At 40.1% G+C, this 18,150-nt stretch overlaps 1 protein-coding gene across 9 annotated transcripts in view; it reads right to left on the bottom strand.

The window, feature by feature from the left end:
* Positions 1-809: 809 nt before the first annotated feature.
* The window catches only part of TNFRSF19 (TNF receptor superfamily member 19), a 104,180-nt gene continuing 86,839 nt past the window's right edge, over positions 810-18,150 (bottom strand). For 5 of the 9 annotated variants that reach the window (XM_054665085.2, XM_003952372.6, XM_054665083.2 and 2 more), the window contains 5 exons: positions 15,977-16,141; positions 14,668-14,793; positions 8,812-8,914; positions 7,796-8,201; positions 810-3,532 (listed from right to left, as the gene is read on the bottom strand). In XM_054665085.2, the coding sequence (XP_054521060.1) occupies positions 3,524-3,532; positions 7,796-8,201; positions 8,812-8,914; positions 14,668-14,793; positions 15,977-16,141 (809 nt within the window). In that variant the 3' untranslated portion in view covers positions 810-3,523. Of the gene's footprint in view, positions 3,533-7,136; positions 8,202-8,811; positions 8,915-14,667; positions 14,794-15,976; positions 16,142-18,150 lie in introns of those variants that run through there. The other 4 variants (XM_054665084.2, XM_016925045.4, XM_063791938.1 and 1 more) reach the window with 2 other exon arrangements.

The raw sequence follows: 18,150 nt of genomic DNA, 5'->3' as shown, positions 1-18,150 counted from the left end.
AGCTAAACCAGTCTCCATGGACACCAGGAAAGTCCACATGCTCTGGGGGGTTGGGGTGTGAGTGGGGGTGTCAGAGGGGGAAGAAGTCAATGTCCTTCCCTCAGAGAATCCAGTGTCAACAGCAGAAACTCACCTGCTGAGAGAGCAGGATGTAACTGTAACATTTTTTAAAGTTTTTTTTTTCCAGAAAGTTTAAAGTCCTCTCTCAAAATCTAATAATAGCCTTAAAAGCTTTACTGAGTAGAGGGAAGAAAAGGATTCCTGATCTGTGGAAGCCTCCACCTTCCTCTCTTTAGTCCTCCTCTGCAGGAGGACACCTGGCTGAGCTCCATCAAGGATACAAAACTTTCTCTTTAGTTCCTTCCCTCTTTGTGCCATAAAAGGGAAAAAATGAAGAGATCATGATAAGACCTTGATGCCAAAGCTTCTCAGGGGCCGCAGAGCACCTTCCACTAGCCCAATGCGCCTGGTTATGTTCCCAGGCTATCCCTCACAGGTCACCAGTGAGGATTACAAATAGCCCTCCAAAAGCCTGAGGAGGCAGAGAGGGTTCCATCCCTCTCTGGAGCACATTTTTTAGTGACACAGCCTCATTATGTTGTCCAGGCTGGCCTCAAACTCCTAGGCACGCCTCAAACTCCTAGGCTCATGATCCTTCTGCCTCAGCCTCCTAGTATCTGGGACCACAGGCAGGAGCCGCTGCCTGTGCCGAGAGAGCAGAACTCTGCAAAACCCTCACACAGACTTCTGAAAAGAAAAAAACATGTCTGCATCCACAAAATCAATCATTCTCTCACTGAACACATAAATAAGAATACCAGGTGATAATTTTATTCACAAATAAAAAAGGTATTACAAAACTAAGAAAATGATAATTTACACATTTATAAATTCCAGTATGCAAAATAGTAATGATGAAATCTAAATTGATATAAGCTATTTTAAAGCAATGATGGTTTTCATTTCCTTTTTTTTCTTACTAGCACAGACAATAGTGCTTAACCTAGGTAATAGCAATATTAACACATTATCTAAAGTAGAAAAATCTCTATTTAAAAATATATTCCATATACACAAAATTAGAAAATGCATGACTTTACTTGGTTGCTCTTGAAATCCTCCTCAGTCTTGTCAACGAGCTTCTGCAGCACAAGAAGCCACAGTGGTTATGCCCATTCAGCCACACACATTACCCGATGCAGTCTTCCTGACATCGGCACTCTAGCAGCTGAGTTTATTGAGTGCTATGGGATATTCCAACAAAGTGAAGTGCAAATTGCATTTTTTTCCTCAAATGTTTACAAGGAGTGTAAAATATAACGTTGTATATTTCTAGAGTAGGTAGGGTAAAATGTCTTCATCTTGATAAAAGTTACCCAGGATTTACCAAATTCAGTAGCAAATGAAATCAATTTTCAACCCTAAGCACTTCTCTACTGATTGAAAATGATGTTTTGGGATTTTTGGCCAAAGTCTCATTCCCATCAGTCTGGCTTTCTCCAGCCAGTGTTTGTCCTTGAAGTTAATCAGGGCTCTACATATGGAAAATATATACAGGCTACACAAAGGAACACAGCCCTGCCTACTTTCATCATCTCTCTGTCATAACAGAAATGCAAACATCATCTCTCTGTCATAACAGAAATGCAAACAGACCAGATTGCAAACAGTGGCACGTATGTGAATCATGGTGAGGTCACGCGAGGAAACTACTTGCATTTTCATAGCCATTGTGTGGTCAAATCCTAAATATTTTACATGTCCAAAAGGCAATGTTCCTAAGAGTTCTTGACTACCAAAGGATCATTGGTTTATACTTAAAAAAAGAAGTAATACAGGAAAAGTCAATTAATTATGACTAGGCACGAGGTTGACATGACCGCTTGGGGCTACAATGAAACATTCTCATTTCCTATTTCAGGTGAGGGAATTGAGGTCATGAGATGTACCAGACACAGGCAAGCTAGTAAACACATATCAAAACCTAAAACTATGGAGAAACGGCCACAAGAAAGAGGGCTCATTAAATTTTACTAATCTCTCACAAACAGAGAAAACCATGGATAATACATGAGAAGATAAAAACGTACTAGGAAAGACAGATACATTTTAATATTCAGTTTAAAAGTTAAAAGACAGTGACTTGGGCAGGGAAATTCCAAACCAAAATATCATAGTACCCTCGAACATACTGATGTTCAGAAGTCTAAAAAATATGCCCTGTTCAAGTAGGTCTTCTCCAGGGCATAAAGATTAAGAGTAAATGAACCATTCCCTGCTTTGTGACTGAACGGGGTTAATTTCTGTCTTAGCTCTAGAGACAATGCTAATGTGTAGATGGTAGGGGATGGAGCACTTTAATAGAAAGAAGCACCGTCCTCTTAAATCCAACACCGGATGGCTAAAGTAGGAGATGATGTGCTAACTAATCTTACACAATTGGAAGGAGCACGACAATGGCCTGGTCAAACTACACTAGGGCAGTTACAGCTGCTTCATCCAAACCCCTACAAATTGTGTATTTTCTTCTAGTCCTAACATGTGGTGTGTTCTCACGGAAGGCTACTTCAGTAGTAGGGGAACCTGATATGTTGTAATTTCTAAAGCCTTTAGTATAAGATACAATGCAAGTAAAAGGTCATTTATGTTTATAAATACCCTTTTTCTATAACCTTCTAAGCTCAGGCAGAGGGACAGATGCAACAAATGTTTCTATAGCAACTAATTTTCATATAAATATGCCAACCTTTGCATACAAGTCTCTACAATATGCGTTAATTCTGGGCAGTGGGCTGCCCTTTCTCGACCACATTCCCTAGCCCAGGTGTTCTCCTGAGATCAGCGGGTGTTCATGAGACCAAGGCTGAGGTCAGAAGTGTGGATTCTGGAAAGAGCTATCCTCCTCTGTCTGATTCCTCTGATTCAGTTAACTTCATCTAATAAACCCAAGATTTAGGCAGGCAATATGAGGGCCATTCTAACCACCTATGCGAATCAGTTTAGATGATGAAAAAGTGTCCTTCTCAAATAGAAACACTCACTTTTGAACCCATTCTACATAAAAGCTAAGGTAATTTATCTGATATTTCATAGGTGGTATGAAATTATTTCTGGAAAGAAAAAGTATACTCTGGGTCTTCAGTCTTGTAAAACCATAATCACCATGAAAATAAGCATGAGGGCATTTCTGTTTCTTGTTATATGTCCACAATCTCATAGGCTGCCAACTCAACCCATCCGTCTTTGAAGTCACTTTTGTGGCAGAGAAGCTTCTCATGTAGGAAAGATGCAGAGTATCATGAGTCGGCCTGGAGTCTTTTCTTGTTATTCATTGAGGTTTCAGCTTACAGCTGGTCTGGCTCAGAAGCAACTGGCTGAAAGGCTTCAAATGCCGTCAGTTTGGTTCAGATTTATTTTTGCCCCAGAAGCCATGCAAGGTCCAGACTGCTCAGTCCATAAGCCTAACAAAGGAGTACTCTTTGGGTTCCAGCACACGCTTCTACTGCAGAAAGAAGCAGGTTCTTTAAGCTTCCTAAAACAGCAACAGAAAGGAAGCTTTAGAAATAATGTCTTACAAGTTAAATCTGCTAAATTTCAATGGTAAAGAATTATTATGCATAACTTTTACTAGTAGTATACATGGATTTAATAGCATATGGACAAGAAACTCATTCAATAGTATCCAAATATCCAGCTACCCATGTAATCTCAGGATAAAATAAATATTTTCATAACAATTCATAGTCACCCAATAACTGCAGAGTACTTAAAAGATGATACCGTAACCCATAGCAATCATAATGTATTAACAAACAATTCTTTTGTGGGCTTTCAACCTTATTCAAACATTTAAAGCTTCTTTCTTCTATACTGTGTTCCTTTAAAGCATTTGTAGGTAAATATTTTAGGATTCTGTATTTCCTTTCTTTCAAAGAACAAAGATGAATGAATAGTACCACTCTTTATCTGCCAACTTAGTCTTTGAATGTACTTCCATTAAACTATTAGAGAATGTTCAGAAATAGTTGGGAATAAGATTTCTCTTATAACAATCTCCCTAGCATACTCACAGTCCTTATCGGGAGAATATTCTCAGCAAAGTGTAGCCATTAGACGTGTCCTCATCACAAAGGGCACTGACGCCAATGCCAGGAAGGGGACAAGTGAAACCACTGAACATTAATTTCATGTATTAACCCTTCACTAACTTACCACTAATTTGGCATTGGTGACATACCAGGTTAAGTGTATGCAAAAAAATTATTCCTAGGTCTAAGGAGATTATTTAGAAGTAAAATCTTATGAAACACTTCCAATAACAGGAGATAGTTTTATCAAATATGTTGATTAACTGACATGATTATAATAACTACATGAACCCTTCTGTGGGAGGCAAATTACCCTCATTTTGCCAATAAGGAAAAAGTAGACATTTCAATAGATTGAAACACTAGAACCCAGGGTCCTCTCATATGTTTTCTAACCTTCTTTCTGTCTGTTCCTGTTGACATTTTAAATGTTGCATTAAAAACAACTTCAAGATATGCTTTTCCTGTAAGTAAACAGGCTGGCTTTGTTCTCTCAAATATCTCAGCAAAAAATGTTCCAAATATCTCAGTTTTGTTCCCTTCTGGAGAGATGTGTATAGGAAAAACTTGATTAAAATTGAGTCATACAAACTAAAGAAGGCTCTCACACCTATTTGCTTTATCTGGAACCATAACTATCATCAGATTATGGGTCATCTTAAATCACCCACAAGAAAACTAGTGTGTGGAAATGCAGGTTGTGTAAACAAATGCATCATGCGCTGAAATCATGGCCTCACATCACGTAAAGACAGAAGTGCTGTTTGGCCACTGCTGCTCCTTATCCACCTCCCAGATGGACACATGTTGTTTTCCTGAGCTATGAACGAGCCCACATCATGGAGCCAAGCTAATTGAACACAAACCTGTGGAATGGATAAAATTAACAAGAAGCCCTGTGCTTTGGTTCATAATAGTGAGCTGCTGAAATCAAATTATTTTACTTTATTTTTTAAGAGACAGGGTCTTGCTTTGTTGCCCAGGCTGGAGTGCAGAGGAGTGATCCTAGCTCACAGCAGCCTCAAACTCCTGGGCTCAAGTCATCTTCCTGCCTCAGCCTAAAATCAAATTCTTTATGAGATGTGAATGTGTCCTCTAGTTGGAAAATTAGCCTGTTGGGGGAAATGTGGGTTGGAATTTAGATTGGGAAAGAAAAACAAAAGCAAAACTACTTGAGTTAAACACTTGGTTGGACCTTGAAATAAAGAGGAGGACCAGGCCCCCAAAGGCCTGAAGTAGCTTAAGGTTCATTTGCTACATTTCACAGATTAGTAAGTGCAACTAAAGTTTTTTTTTTTTCCAGCATCTGGAAATGATTATCTCGTAAAATGGGCTCAAAATATTATTCACTATTATAGGGGAAAAATCAAAATGGTTTATATTTTAACACTTCCTTTTTTAAATTCAATGTCATACTTAGATTTACCTAAATTAATCTAACAATTATAGGGCTACACATCTTGAAAAGTTAGTAAAAACCTTTCATTAATAAATTATTATACTGTGCAACTTGAGTGTAATATTTTCTCATCAGGTTCAGTTTAGATATAATTGTAACTTTCTTTTCATAATGATTTGAGTTGAAAGTGTATATAAATCATGAGAACTACCTTGCATGTCTTTGAAAAAGAGTTAGTAAGTCATGATATGCCAATCTCATCAACTAAACATGTTTCTAAAATATCATGTTCATACAGCTGTGATGACAGTGCTTATCAATCCTGTCCCCACCGCACCACCAACATACACAGAAAAAAAGCAGGCAATGAGTTGGCTCCGGGATGACCTCGTATGAAGATGTTTCATTCCTTAGTCTCGGCAATTGACATCACAAACTTGGGTACAAGCTACAAAATTAAGGTGAGTGGTAATTCTGTTTCCTGACAAAACTGAAAAACAGTCATTAGTCAGCTGGCAGCACCGTAACCCTAGTTCTTCAGATGATCTCCTAACAAGAGAGGCACGGATGATGCACTAGACATGGTGAGGGCCCCTCATTTAGTGCTGCTGGGAGGCAGCTGAGCCCTCTGTTGCTGAGCAGGGGGGTTCCGCCTGTTTCTAGCATCCTCTGATCCGTCAGTGGACGCTCTCTGCTTTGAAGGACTTGTTACCTGCTCTCGGCTGCTGGGGCCTCTCAGTTCCTACGTTGTGTGGGGCACAGTCCATTCTTGAGACTTACACTCAGCTAGGTTAATTCTTAAGTCTTTTCTTATTTATTATCATAACAATTTTACAAATTATGGATGGCTGAAAAGAACAAGACCAATGAACAGCCTTTCCTAACTCCAGGCAGAGCTCAGAGGTAGATACTTTGTATGTGTTAACTGCCTAATTTGCTTTTCCTTCATTCACTCGTCTCCCTTCTCTTACTTCTCCATTCCCCCGTTTTGAGAATGAAACCAATTTTTTCCCTCCAAAGCTAAAAAATGTTTTGTCTATAGAATCCCCTAAAAGTTCTCCAGATAATTTTTTTTTTTTTGTACTTTAAAAAAGCAAACAAGGTGGGAAGATGGCTTGAGCCCAGGAGGACGAGGCTGCAGTGAGCTGTGACTGCTCTACTGAGCTCTGGCTGGGGCGACAGAGAGAGACCCCGTTTCAAAACCCAAAAACCAAAAACAAAAACAAGTACTGCAGACTTAGTATGTAACTTATGAACTGATCTTAAAAGGAACACATCAGCGTTCACACTTTGACTCTGCACTAAGTCTCTGATATAATCAGGCCAGGATACAGAATGACATGGAAGTGAGGCCCCTCTGGAGCAGGCTCAGCTGCCTCCTCAGCACCCACAACCCTGATCTGGGGCAGGGAGGGACAGGCAGTGAGAGCAGCAACCTCTTTGTGGGGCAGGGTCTTGTGGGCCTGGGAGCTGGACTGTTGCTGTGACTCTGCCCTTTTACACTCAAGGCTTGACACTTTTCTCCTAGAACTTACACTAACAATACATGCGCTCCCATTTAAGGAAATGTTTACAAACATTAGGTCAAATTCAGCAAAGGCCACATCCTCACCTGAAGAAAGCAGAGACGTGCCCAGTTATCCCTGAATCCTTTGCTGCCTCCAGCTTTGCATCAGCAGAAAGCCCCCATCTCTCTGCAGGTGCCACCCTCGCTCCACCCAAACCTGATCTTAAACCATTCCACCTGAGAGGGTCTTATGACCTGGTCTCAGGTCACAACCAACAATCAATTTCCAGCCAAATCAATCAATCCGGTAAAGCAGAGTGATCCAGAAAACAACAGCCAAGGAGAGAGGAGGGAAAAGAGCAGCTTTAGGAGACCGAAATTCACATAAACTTGGCTGTGAATGAAGTACATTTAAGTATTGGGCATAAGTAATATATATATAATAATAAGTATATATAACAGGAAGAAATGAAGGTCAGGAATTGTCTGCAAGATGCTCCCATACCCGACTCACCTCTCTCAACCAGGGAAGGAGGCAGCAGGCGCTGTGCTAAGTGGTTGTACTTACAAAGAGGAATAAAAGAACGCAGCTGTCCACTTTGCTCTTATATATTAGCTGTGTTAGTTTTTTAAAAAAATACTTGAAATTTATTTTAAAACATACTCTACAACATACAAGAAATTATTAAAGATGCAAAAAAACAAAACTCATCAGGTTCCCCCAAATCTTATGCTGGGAACAGAGTTCTGATCTACTGTAAGTCAGTGCTGTGTTCACAGGGAACCCAGTCGCTGCCTTACCTGGAGGGACGTCTGAGTGGCTGGGTGGATGACAGCGCCACTCTCCTGATCTAGCTGGCTTCTCATAGTTAGTGCATCCTGAGTTGATGCTGATTCTGCCAGTGTGTTGTTATATCTAGATAAATCAGTAGCTGCTGTAAAGTTTTCAGAATGAGACTGGACTGGAACAGCCCCACCAACCAAATCTTGACTGCTATTTGAATCCAAAGACGTTGAGCTTTCAAGTTCTGGATTGAGAGAATGAATGTCTTCTCCAGTGAGTTCAGGGTAAGAGTCACAAAAAGAGATGTTGTCACCACCCATGGGATTCTGCATCAGAGGCCAGGCGTCTGAAAACTCGCCACAGATGGACTGCGTGAGGGATCCGAAGAAAGTCGGCACCATCTCCCCGGCTGGGCCTGCGTTTCTGCACACATGTTCAAAAGAACTTAAAGTCTTTGATGGGGAGAAAAACACTACTACAAAGAAGCATGTCAGCCGTAATTTTAGGTCTTCTAAATAAAATAGCAATTTACTGCATCAGAATTCTAGTGTTTCCTATTGTTATAAACTCATCTCAATACAATAAGTCAAATTACTCCATTTATTTGAAAACTGAGTTTTGACACCTCCTTCTAATTAATATAGTTATACTTAATCCAATGTCTAAAACATGCAGTTTCCTGGGTCTCATCTGAGTTTCCTTGAGTGCTGTTCTGAAATTCTAAAATATTATTCCATGGGTAAAAATTACTTACGTGTTAATTACTTACAGATGACAGAGGTGTCAAAAATCACAGACATAAGACAAAAATAAAATTAATGAAGAGTAAAGTGTAAAGAATGTTGCACTGGATATGAGTGACCTTGAGAGAGCTACCTAATTCTTCCCTGAGAATTGCACCCCACCAATATCCAGAATGTCATTAATATTTAAGAGGTGATGTTTCCATCGTTTCAGATGAAAATCGGTAAATTAGTAGAATGCATATTTGCACAGGGGGTTATGAAATGATTGATTGAAAGCACCTAGTTACCTTGCCTGAAGACTGGCTGCAGAATGCACCCCACAACCAAGAGTCGCCGGGTTGGGGCTGCAGGCCTCGTCACAGCACATGGATGGGAGCAAGCGCACCGGCCCTAGGGAAGACAGCACAGGTGTGAAGCACAGTGCCTCCTTCTGGCAGCTTTCACTTTAATAACACTTCAACACTGCTCTCGGAAATTTAGATGTTCCCCTTTGGGTGACTTTTGGGGGAAAAGGAATACCAGGTATAGGCCAGATAGACAACTCTGCCTCCTGATACAGTGCGCTGAGGACTCAGCATCCCCTCAGCAGTATTTCTGAATCTAATCCTGAGGAAGCATCAGACAAACCCAAATTGAGTGTCATTCTACAAAACTGTAGAGTTTTGAAAAGTGCTGGCCTGTACTTTTCAAAAAAAATCAGTATCATGAGACACAAACATTAGGAGACAATTCCAGATTAAAAGAGACCAAACAGATTTGACAACTCAATGCAACAGAAGTTTTCAGAATATTTTTTGCTACAAAAGACAATACTGGGGCAATTAAGAAAACACAAATACGCTCTGTAGATTATATAATGGCACTGAATTAACACAAATTTCCTGTTTTAATAATTATGCTGTTGTTATGTGAGAGAAAATGTTCTTGTTCTTAGGAAGCAAACATTGATGTACTAAGGGGGAGAGGGACATCATATTCACAACTGAATTTAAAACAGAAAATGAAAAACAAGTATACACACACACAAGAGAGAGAGGGGATAAAGCAAATGTGAACATGGGTAACGTTAATATTTGGGGAATCTCGGTAAAGGACATGTGGGAATTCTTTGTTCTACACTTTCGATATTTCTGTAATTATGACTGATTTCTGAAATTATGTCAAAATAAAAAGTTAAAGGGAAAAAAGTATCTGCCATTAAGGAGGAAACATTTGAAATAAGCTGCACTGAACCAGTGCATTGGCATGGGGATCATTTCTGGCCCCAGTGTTCTGTTAGGAGGTCACACAACAAGGCCATCTGTATATTTAATCTTTCATTTCAGACTGAAGTAAGGTGAGGCAGAGTTTATACAAACTGCCTTTTATTACATTTAAAATTTTAAATTAGACTTCATCTCTCCAGAAAGTATTCCTACTTACTCTGACTCTAGTGACAGTGTCCACGGTATTGTATCTAGGAAAATGTAATGCTTGGGGGCGTTTAAGGATCACACAGTTACCATTAATAGTGTCTAAGAGTCTTGTCTATATAAGCAAAGGCAAAACTAGATCCACACACCACAGAAAGTGTTGTATTTTATTCTTCACCCATTCCCAAAATAGGAGATAGTAATAATTAGCAGAAAAAGAATTAAAATGAAATCTTCTTATTCCATATAGCCATATGCTGCATAGCAATATTTTGTTCAATGATGGCCCAACTATACCATAGTGGTCCTGGAAGTTTATAATACCGTATTTTTACCATACCTTTTCTATGTTTAGATCCACAAGTACTTATTTGTTGCAACTGTCTACAGTATTCAGTGCAGTCACATGCCGTACAGGTTTGTAGCCTAGGGCAATGGGCTACACCACATAGCCTAGCTCTGTAGTAGGCTATCCCATCTAGCTTTGTGTGCACTCTACAAGGTTTGCATAGAAGCAATGCATGGCTGTATATACAACATGAGACTGGAACACTTAACTGATAATTTCTTGAGAAGACTGATTAGACAGTTCCAAGAGGACAAGTCAATCTAATGGAATATGGTGAAAACAAATACAGATGGGTTATTAGACAAAATGGTGCTATTAGTTTTGCTTCCATGGGTGCTAACAGAACTGTAAAGTAATAAGAGGACGGGGGAACTGGGGCAGACTTGTAGAGAGGGTGGTTGGCCATAGAGGGTTTTAATTTGCAGAGGAGGTAAGGTGGTAGGGTGGTGGGGGAGTGGGATGTGTAAGTGTAAAAACACGTGCTGAAGAATATAAATACATAGCAAAGAAAGTTGGTACTAAACACACACTCAGACCACAGTGCAATAAAAATAGAAGTCAAGACTAAGAAAATCACTCAAAGCCATGCAATTACATGGAAATTAAACAACATACTCCTGAATGACTTTGGGGTAAATACTAAAATTAAGGTAGAAATCAAGTTCTTTGAAACTAATGAGAACAAAGATACAACATTCCAGAATCTCTGGGACACAACTAAGGCAGTGTTAAGAGGGAATTCATAGCACTAAACACCCAAATAAAAAAGTTAGAAAGATCTCAAATTAACAACCTAACATTACAACAGAAAGAATTTGAGAAGCAAGAACAAATTACCTCACCCCTAAAGCCAGCAGAAGACAAGAAATAACCAAAATCAGAGCTGAAATGAAGGAATTGAGACATGAAAAACCACCCAAAATATTAAAAAATCCAGAAGTTGTTTTTTTGAAGAAATAAATAATATAGGCCGTTAACTAGACTAACAAGAGAGAATATCCAAATAAACACAATTAAAAATTACAAAAGGGATGTTACCACTGACCGCACAGAAATAAAAATAGCCATCAGAAACTACTATAAACATCTCTATACACATGAACTAGAAAACCTAGAAGAGACAGATAAATTTCTGGACACATACACCCTCCCAAGACTGAACCAGGAAGAAATCAATTCCCTGAACAGAACAAAAATGAGCTCCAAAACTGAATCAGTAGTAAATAGCCTACCAACCAAAAAAAGCCAAGGACCAGATGGATTCACAGCCAAATTCTACCACAGGACAAAGAAGAGCTGGTACCATTCCCGCTGAAACTATTCCAAAAAAATGAGGGACTCCTTCCTAACTCATTCTATGAGGCCAGCATCATCCTGACACCCAAATTTGGCAGAGATACAACAAAAAAACAAAACTTCAGGCCAATATCCCTGATGAACACCAATGTAAAAATCCTCAGCAAACTAAATCCAGCAGCACATCAAAAAAGCTAATCCACCACGATCAAGCAGGCTTCATCCCTGGGATACAAGGTTGGTTCAACATATACACATCAATAAATGCAATTCATCACATAAACAGAACTAAAGACAAAACCACATGATTATCTCAATAGATGCAGAAGAGGCTTTCAATAAAATTCAACATCCCTTCATGTTAAAAACTCTCAATAAACTAGGTATGGAAGGAACATACCTCAGAATAATAAGAGCAATCTATGACAAACCCACAGCCAACATCATACTGACTGGGGAAAAGCTGGAAGCATTCCCCTTGAAAACTGGCACAAGGCAAGGATGCTCTCTCTCACCACTCCTATTCAACACAGTATGGGAAATCCTAGCCAGGGCAATCAGGCAAAAGAATGAAACAAAGGGCATCTAAGTAGGAAGAGAGGGAGTCAAACTATCCCTGTTTGCAGATGACATGATTCTATATCTAGAAAACCCCACAGTCTCTGCCCAAAAGCTTCTTCAGCTGATAAACAACCTCAGCAAAGTTCCAGGATACAAAATCTATGTACAAAAATCATTAGTATTCCTCTACACCAACAACGGCCAAGCCAAGAGCCAAATCAGCAAGACAATCCCATTCACAATTGCCACAAAAAGAATAAAATACTTAAGAATACAGCTAACCAGGGAGGTAAAAGAGAATTACAAAACACTGCTCAAACAAATCAGAGAAGACACAAACAAATGAAAAAACATCACATGCTCATGGATAGGAATAATCAATTTCATTAAAGTGGCCATACTGCCCAAACCAATGTACAGATTCAGAGCCATTACTATCAAACTACCAAAGACATTCTTCACAGAACTAGGAAAAACCTATTTTAAAATTCATATGGAACCAAAATAGACCCTGAATTAGCCAAGGCAATCCTAGTCAAAAAGAACAAAGCTGGAGGCATCATGTTAGCTGATTTCAAACTACGCTACAAGGCCACAGTAACCAAAACAGCATGGTACTAGTACAAAAACAGGCACATAGACCAATGGAGTAGAATAGAGATCCTAGAAATAAGACCACACATGTACAACTACCTGATCTTCAACAAAATTGACAAAAGCAATGGGGAAAGACTCCCTGTTCAATAAATCCTGGGATAACTGTCTAGCCGTATGCCAAAGATTAAAACTGGACCCCTTCTTTACACCATATACAAAAATCAACTCAGATGGACTAAAGACTTACATGTAAAAACCAAAACTATAAACCCTGGAAGAAAACCTAGGCAATACCATCCTGGACATAGGAATGGGCAAAGATTTCATGACAAAGACATCAAAAGCAATCACAACAAAAGCAAAAATTGACAAATGAGATCTAATTAAACTTAAGACCTTCTGCATAGCAAAAGAAACTATCATCAGAGTAAACAGACAACCTACAGAATGGGAGAAAATGTTTGCAAACTATGCATCCGATAAAGGTCTAATATACAGCATCTATAAGGAACTTAAATTTACAAGAGAAAAATAACCCCATCAAAAACTGGGCAAAGGACATGAACAGACACTTCTCAAAAGAAGACATACATGTGGCCAACAAGCACATGAAAAAAAGCTCAACAGCACTGATGATTAGAGAAATGCAAATGAAAACCACAATGAGATACCATCTCACACCAGTCAGAATGACTATTATTAAAAAGTCAAAAAATAACATATGCTGGCAAGGTTGCAGAGTAAAGGGAATGCTTACACACTGTTGGTGGAAGTGTAAACTAGTTCAACCATTGTAGAAAGCAGTGTGGCAATTCCTCAAAGAGCTAAAAATAGAACTACCACCTGACCCAGCAATCCCATTATTGGGTGTATACCCAGAGGAATATAAATCACTCTACCATAAAGACACATGCACATGAATGTTCACTGCTGCACTATTCACAATAGCAAAGACATGGAATCAACCTAAATGCCTATCAATTACAGACTGGATAAAGAAAATGTGGTATATATACACCATGGAATACTATGCAGCCATAAAAAGGGATGAGATCATGTCTTTTGTGGGAACATGGATGGAGCTGGAGGCCATTACCTCAGTAAACTAAGGCGGGAACAGAAAACCAAATACCACATGTTCTCACTTATAAGCAAGAGCTAAATGATGAGAACACATGAACACAAAGAAGGGAACAACACACAATGGGGTCTACTTGAGGGTGGAGTGTGGGAGGAGGGAGAGGAGCAGAAAAAGTAACTATTGGGTACTAGGCTTAAATAATTAAATAATCTGTAAAATAAACGTGTAACATGAGTTTACCTATATAACAAACCTGCACATGTACCCCCAAACCTAAAATAAAAGTTTTTAAAAAGTTAGTATTACCTTTGCCCCTATTTGCCCAAGTTAGAGACCAGTTTCCCTTTGAATTACTTTCCTAAACTTTCAATCTGTCAATAGTCCAAGGGGCAATTATGGTTTGTGTAAAACCTTGAAATGGACTTCTCAGCTCTTCTTTAAGAAATTCTAAAAATAGATATATTTTTATAATAGACATATTTTTAAAATAGGCATATTAGTGTTTGGTTTGAATCAACCAGACAGCAAAGGATATAAAGTCCTACTCTACCAAAGGTTACCGTGATTTTAAATAAACTGACTCAAAACAAGAAAGACAAACATGACCCAAAAGTTGCTGAAAAATTCTAGAATTTTAACGAGATGCTTATTTCCTTTTTAATACTTAAGAGACTCGAAACACCCAAACCAACAGGAGATGGTGGAGAATAATTTAACAAGATTAGTTTTAACCAGAAGACTCAACACAGCCACCTCGCTGTGAGATGAATAAACCAGGACCAATTCTTGCTGCTTCAGCTTCTGTGCACCTCCAGTCCTCCTAACGGCACCTCCCTGCTGAACTTACCGCAGGTCTGCACTGAGTCACGGCGGCACTGGCAGCAGGCTCTGTGGGCATATTCGTGGAGCTGAGGTCTGTCAAAACACGACAGCTCAGAGCCGTTGTACTGAATGTCCTGCGACCGCAGAGACCCTAAATGAGGGGTGAGAACTCTGTCAGGGAACACAGTCTCCTCTCTAGCGGACCTGTGCCATTCTAGCTTTTGTATTTCAATGCAGACCTGTGCCATTCTAGCTTTTGTATTTTTAAAGAACAAATCAGCTATCCTTCCAATGTTTGATGACTTCTTCTTACATGGAAGCACAAACATGAAATAATTTGTTAAGAAAGTTCAAAATGTAGGGTACTAATGTTGCCATTACTGAGAATGATTTTTATTTTTGCCTAGTGGCGCAGGGACATCACAGCCTTGTAAGTCTCCTTACAAAGCTGTGCAACCTCAGTGAATTCTACAGATGACCCTTAAGCAACACGGGTTTGAACTGCGCAGGTCACTTATACACAGATTTTCTTCAGCCTCTGCCACGCTGAGACACCAAGGCCAACCCTCCTCCTCCTCCTCAGCCCACTCAACATGAAGATGATGAGGATGAAGGCCTTTACAATGATCCGCTTCCACTTAATGAACAGTAAATCTATTTTGTCTCCCTTATGATTCTCTTAGTAACATTTTCTTTTCTCTAGCTTACTTTAATGTAAGAATACAGGGCATAATACATATAATAGGCCGGTGCAGTGGCTCACATCTGTAATCTCAGCACTTTGGGAGGCCGAGGCAGGCGGATTACCAGGTCAGGAGTTCGAGACCAGCCTGGCCAACATGGTGAAACCCCGTTTCTACTAAAAATACAAAAATTATCCAGGCGTGGTGGCTGGCGCTTGTAGTCCCAGCTACTCTGGAGGCTGAGGCAGGAGAATCACTTGAATCCGGGAGGCAGAGGTTACCATGAGCTGAAGTCACGCCACTGCCCTCCAGCCTGGGTGACAGAGCTAGACTCTGTCTCCAAAAAAAACAAAAAAACAAAGAAACATATAATAAACAAGATGTATTAACCAACTGTTTATCAGTAAGGCTTCCCGTCAACAATAGGCTACTAGTAGTTAAGTTTTTGGGGAATAAACACTGACGTGTGGATTCTTAACTGCTCTCCTAGCCCTCTGCTGTTCAGGGATCACCTGTGTTTCTTGTGCCCTGCGTTCTTCCACAACTCACTGGTGCTTGTCTCAGCCAAGTCTCTTGTGGAACACTTGCACAACAGTAGTAATAAATGCCCTTCCCCTAAATGCTAAGAAATGTAATGAGCTCAAAACTTACAGCTGGGTTTCTTCTCCATAAACTGTCTCTTACAATAGATGACGCAGAGGATGAGCAGGGCCAGCAGGACGGTGGCCAGAGCGCTGCAGATAACAGCAGCCAGCGCCGTGTCCCGTGGGCTGGAGGCCGTGGACGCGATCTTCACGAGGTTGACCTTGCTGGCACCTGAAACCACAGGAATGGGGTCAGCATGCTCTGAACAACCGCAGATGCAGTGTTTATGGCGAAGCTGGCAGGCACCCTTACCAGTGGCCTTCCCATGCTGTGAGAAAACCAGCATGAGATATTTAAAGATGGCTCAAGCACCCCCTCCACCCAGAAGATGTCTTTAATGGGACACCTTTACCCGGCACCCCACAATGTGCAGGGTGTCCCTCTCCTCTGTTCCCAGAGCACTATGGACACACAATCCTCAACACATTGTGTTACTAGAATCTGCCTTCAGCTCCACCAGAGCAGAATTCTTTGTGAGCTGGGGGTCTGTCATCTTTACCTCTGGTTGGCCAGTACTTGGCATATGGCAGGGAACTAATGTTTTGTATTTAATTGGAATTACACCACATTTTTAAGCAGACTGAATGCATGTATGCTTTTTGGGGCAACTTTAGGGGAAAACAAGGAGTTGGATCATCCAGAACCTTACAGTAGACCCCAATTTTTGAGACAGTAAACATCTCTGAATGCCTTAGCTGTTAAACTACTGGAAAACATCTAAGTTTTGGAGAAAAGACTAATACTGTTATTACACTATGGAAAGGCCGGCATAGTCATGTGCTAAGAAAGTCAAGAAATAGATCTTATTTTAGAGGGCAGTACTGCTTTGTGGTTCAGGGCAGATTCTGAACCCCATGGCCTGGGTCAACCTCTACCTGTCTGACCTTGAGACACTGACTGGAATTTCAAGTTGCCATCTGTTCAAATGGAGGTAATAATAGTGACTGGCTCATGCGTTATGTAAAGTGTGTGGGACTGGCTGTGCTGTAGAATCATTAGCCACTGTAATGATGATGATAGTAATTACCATTTTAAAACTATCCTGAGGGTACCAGGATAAACAAACTCATTTAAATCAGAGATCTATATCCAGTGCAGTTAAACAGCATATCCTACTTAACTAACCCCAAAATAATGAGAGAAATGGATTTAAAAGGGGCATGAATCTACACAGAGGGGCAGTTACATTTTCTCTTTCCCAAGCAGATGCCCTGAGTGAGCTGAGGGGCCCTCACTCTGCTTCCCCGGCAGGTGCCGCTCACCACAGGAGCCTCCCCTCGACTGAAGATTACTCCAGGTAGAGGTACAATGTGTGCTTCACATGTCATTTCAGGTTGTCTAGGAACCACATTTAAAACGTAAAAGAGAGGCAAGGTGCGGTGGCTCATGCCTGTAATCCCAGCACTTTGGGAGGCTGAACTGAGAGGATCCCTTGCGCCTACGAAGCTGCAGTGAGCTGTGATCGCACCACTGCGCTCCAGCCTGGACGACAGAGCGAGACTCTGTCTCAAGAAAAAAAACAAAAGAAAAAGAAGAAGAAACAGGTAAAATTAACTTTAGTCTATTTTGCTTAGCCAATATATCTTAAATATTGCATTTCAATATGTATTCAATATAAAAATTATTTATGACATATTTTGCGTTCTCTATTTTGTATTAAAATTTTAAAATCCGGTGTGGTTTTAAAGACACAGTTCATCTGAATTCAGACTAGCCACACTTCAAATGCTCAGTAGCCACACGTGGCTAATGGCTATCATAATGGACACTGCAACTCTAGAGATTGAAGGTCTGTGTCTATATTTGTACAAGATGGCACCTAAACACAAGCCAATTTGTCATCTGGTGCCTTTCTCCTTCTCCCTGGCTACACACCCCTCACTCCCAATAAGATCGTATGACACCTGAGACTACAGCCAGAGAGAAACACTTGGGTTAATATTACTGAATCATAAAAACAGGATAGCAGGAACTATCATCTTGGAGCACGAGTCTTGGTATTTCCAGTCTCAGTGATTCTAGGCCACACATATAAAAGTCTCTTATTGCCATCTGGGAAGGCACACACACCATATGTTTTGGGCTTAGATGAATAAGGCTCATAATCCAATCATACATTTTAAAGGACATTTATTTGTAAACATGTTTAATATTCACAAAATATATTTCATCACTTCTAA

Source organism: Pan troglodytes, chromosome 14 (genome assembly GCF_028858775.2).
Source record: "Pan troglodytes isolate AG18354 chromosome 14, NHGRI_mPanTro3-v2.0_pri, whole genome shotgun sequence".
NCBI classification, from domain to species: domain Eukaryota; kingdom Metazoa; phylum Chordata; class Mammalia; order Primates; family Hominidae; genus Pan; species Pan troglodytes.
The sequence above is the reverse complement of the archived record's forward strand: the minus strand, read 5'-3'. Positions and strand labels throughout refer to the sequence as shown.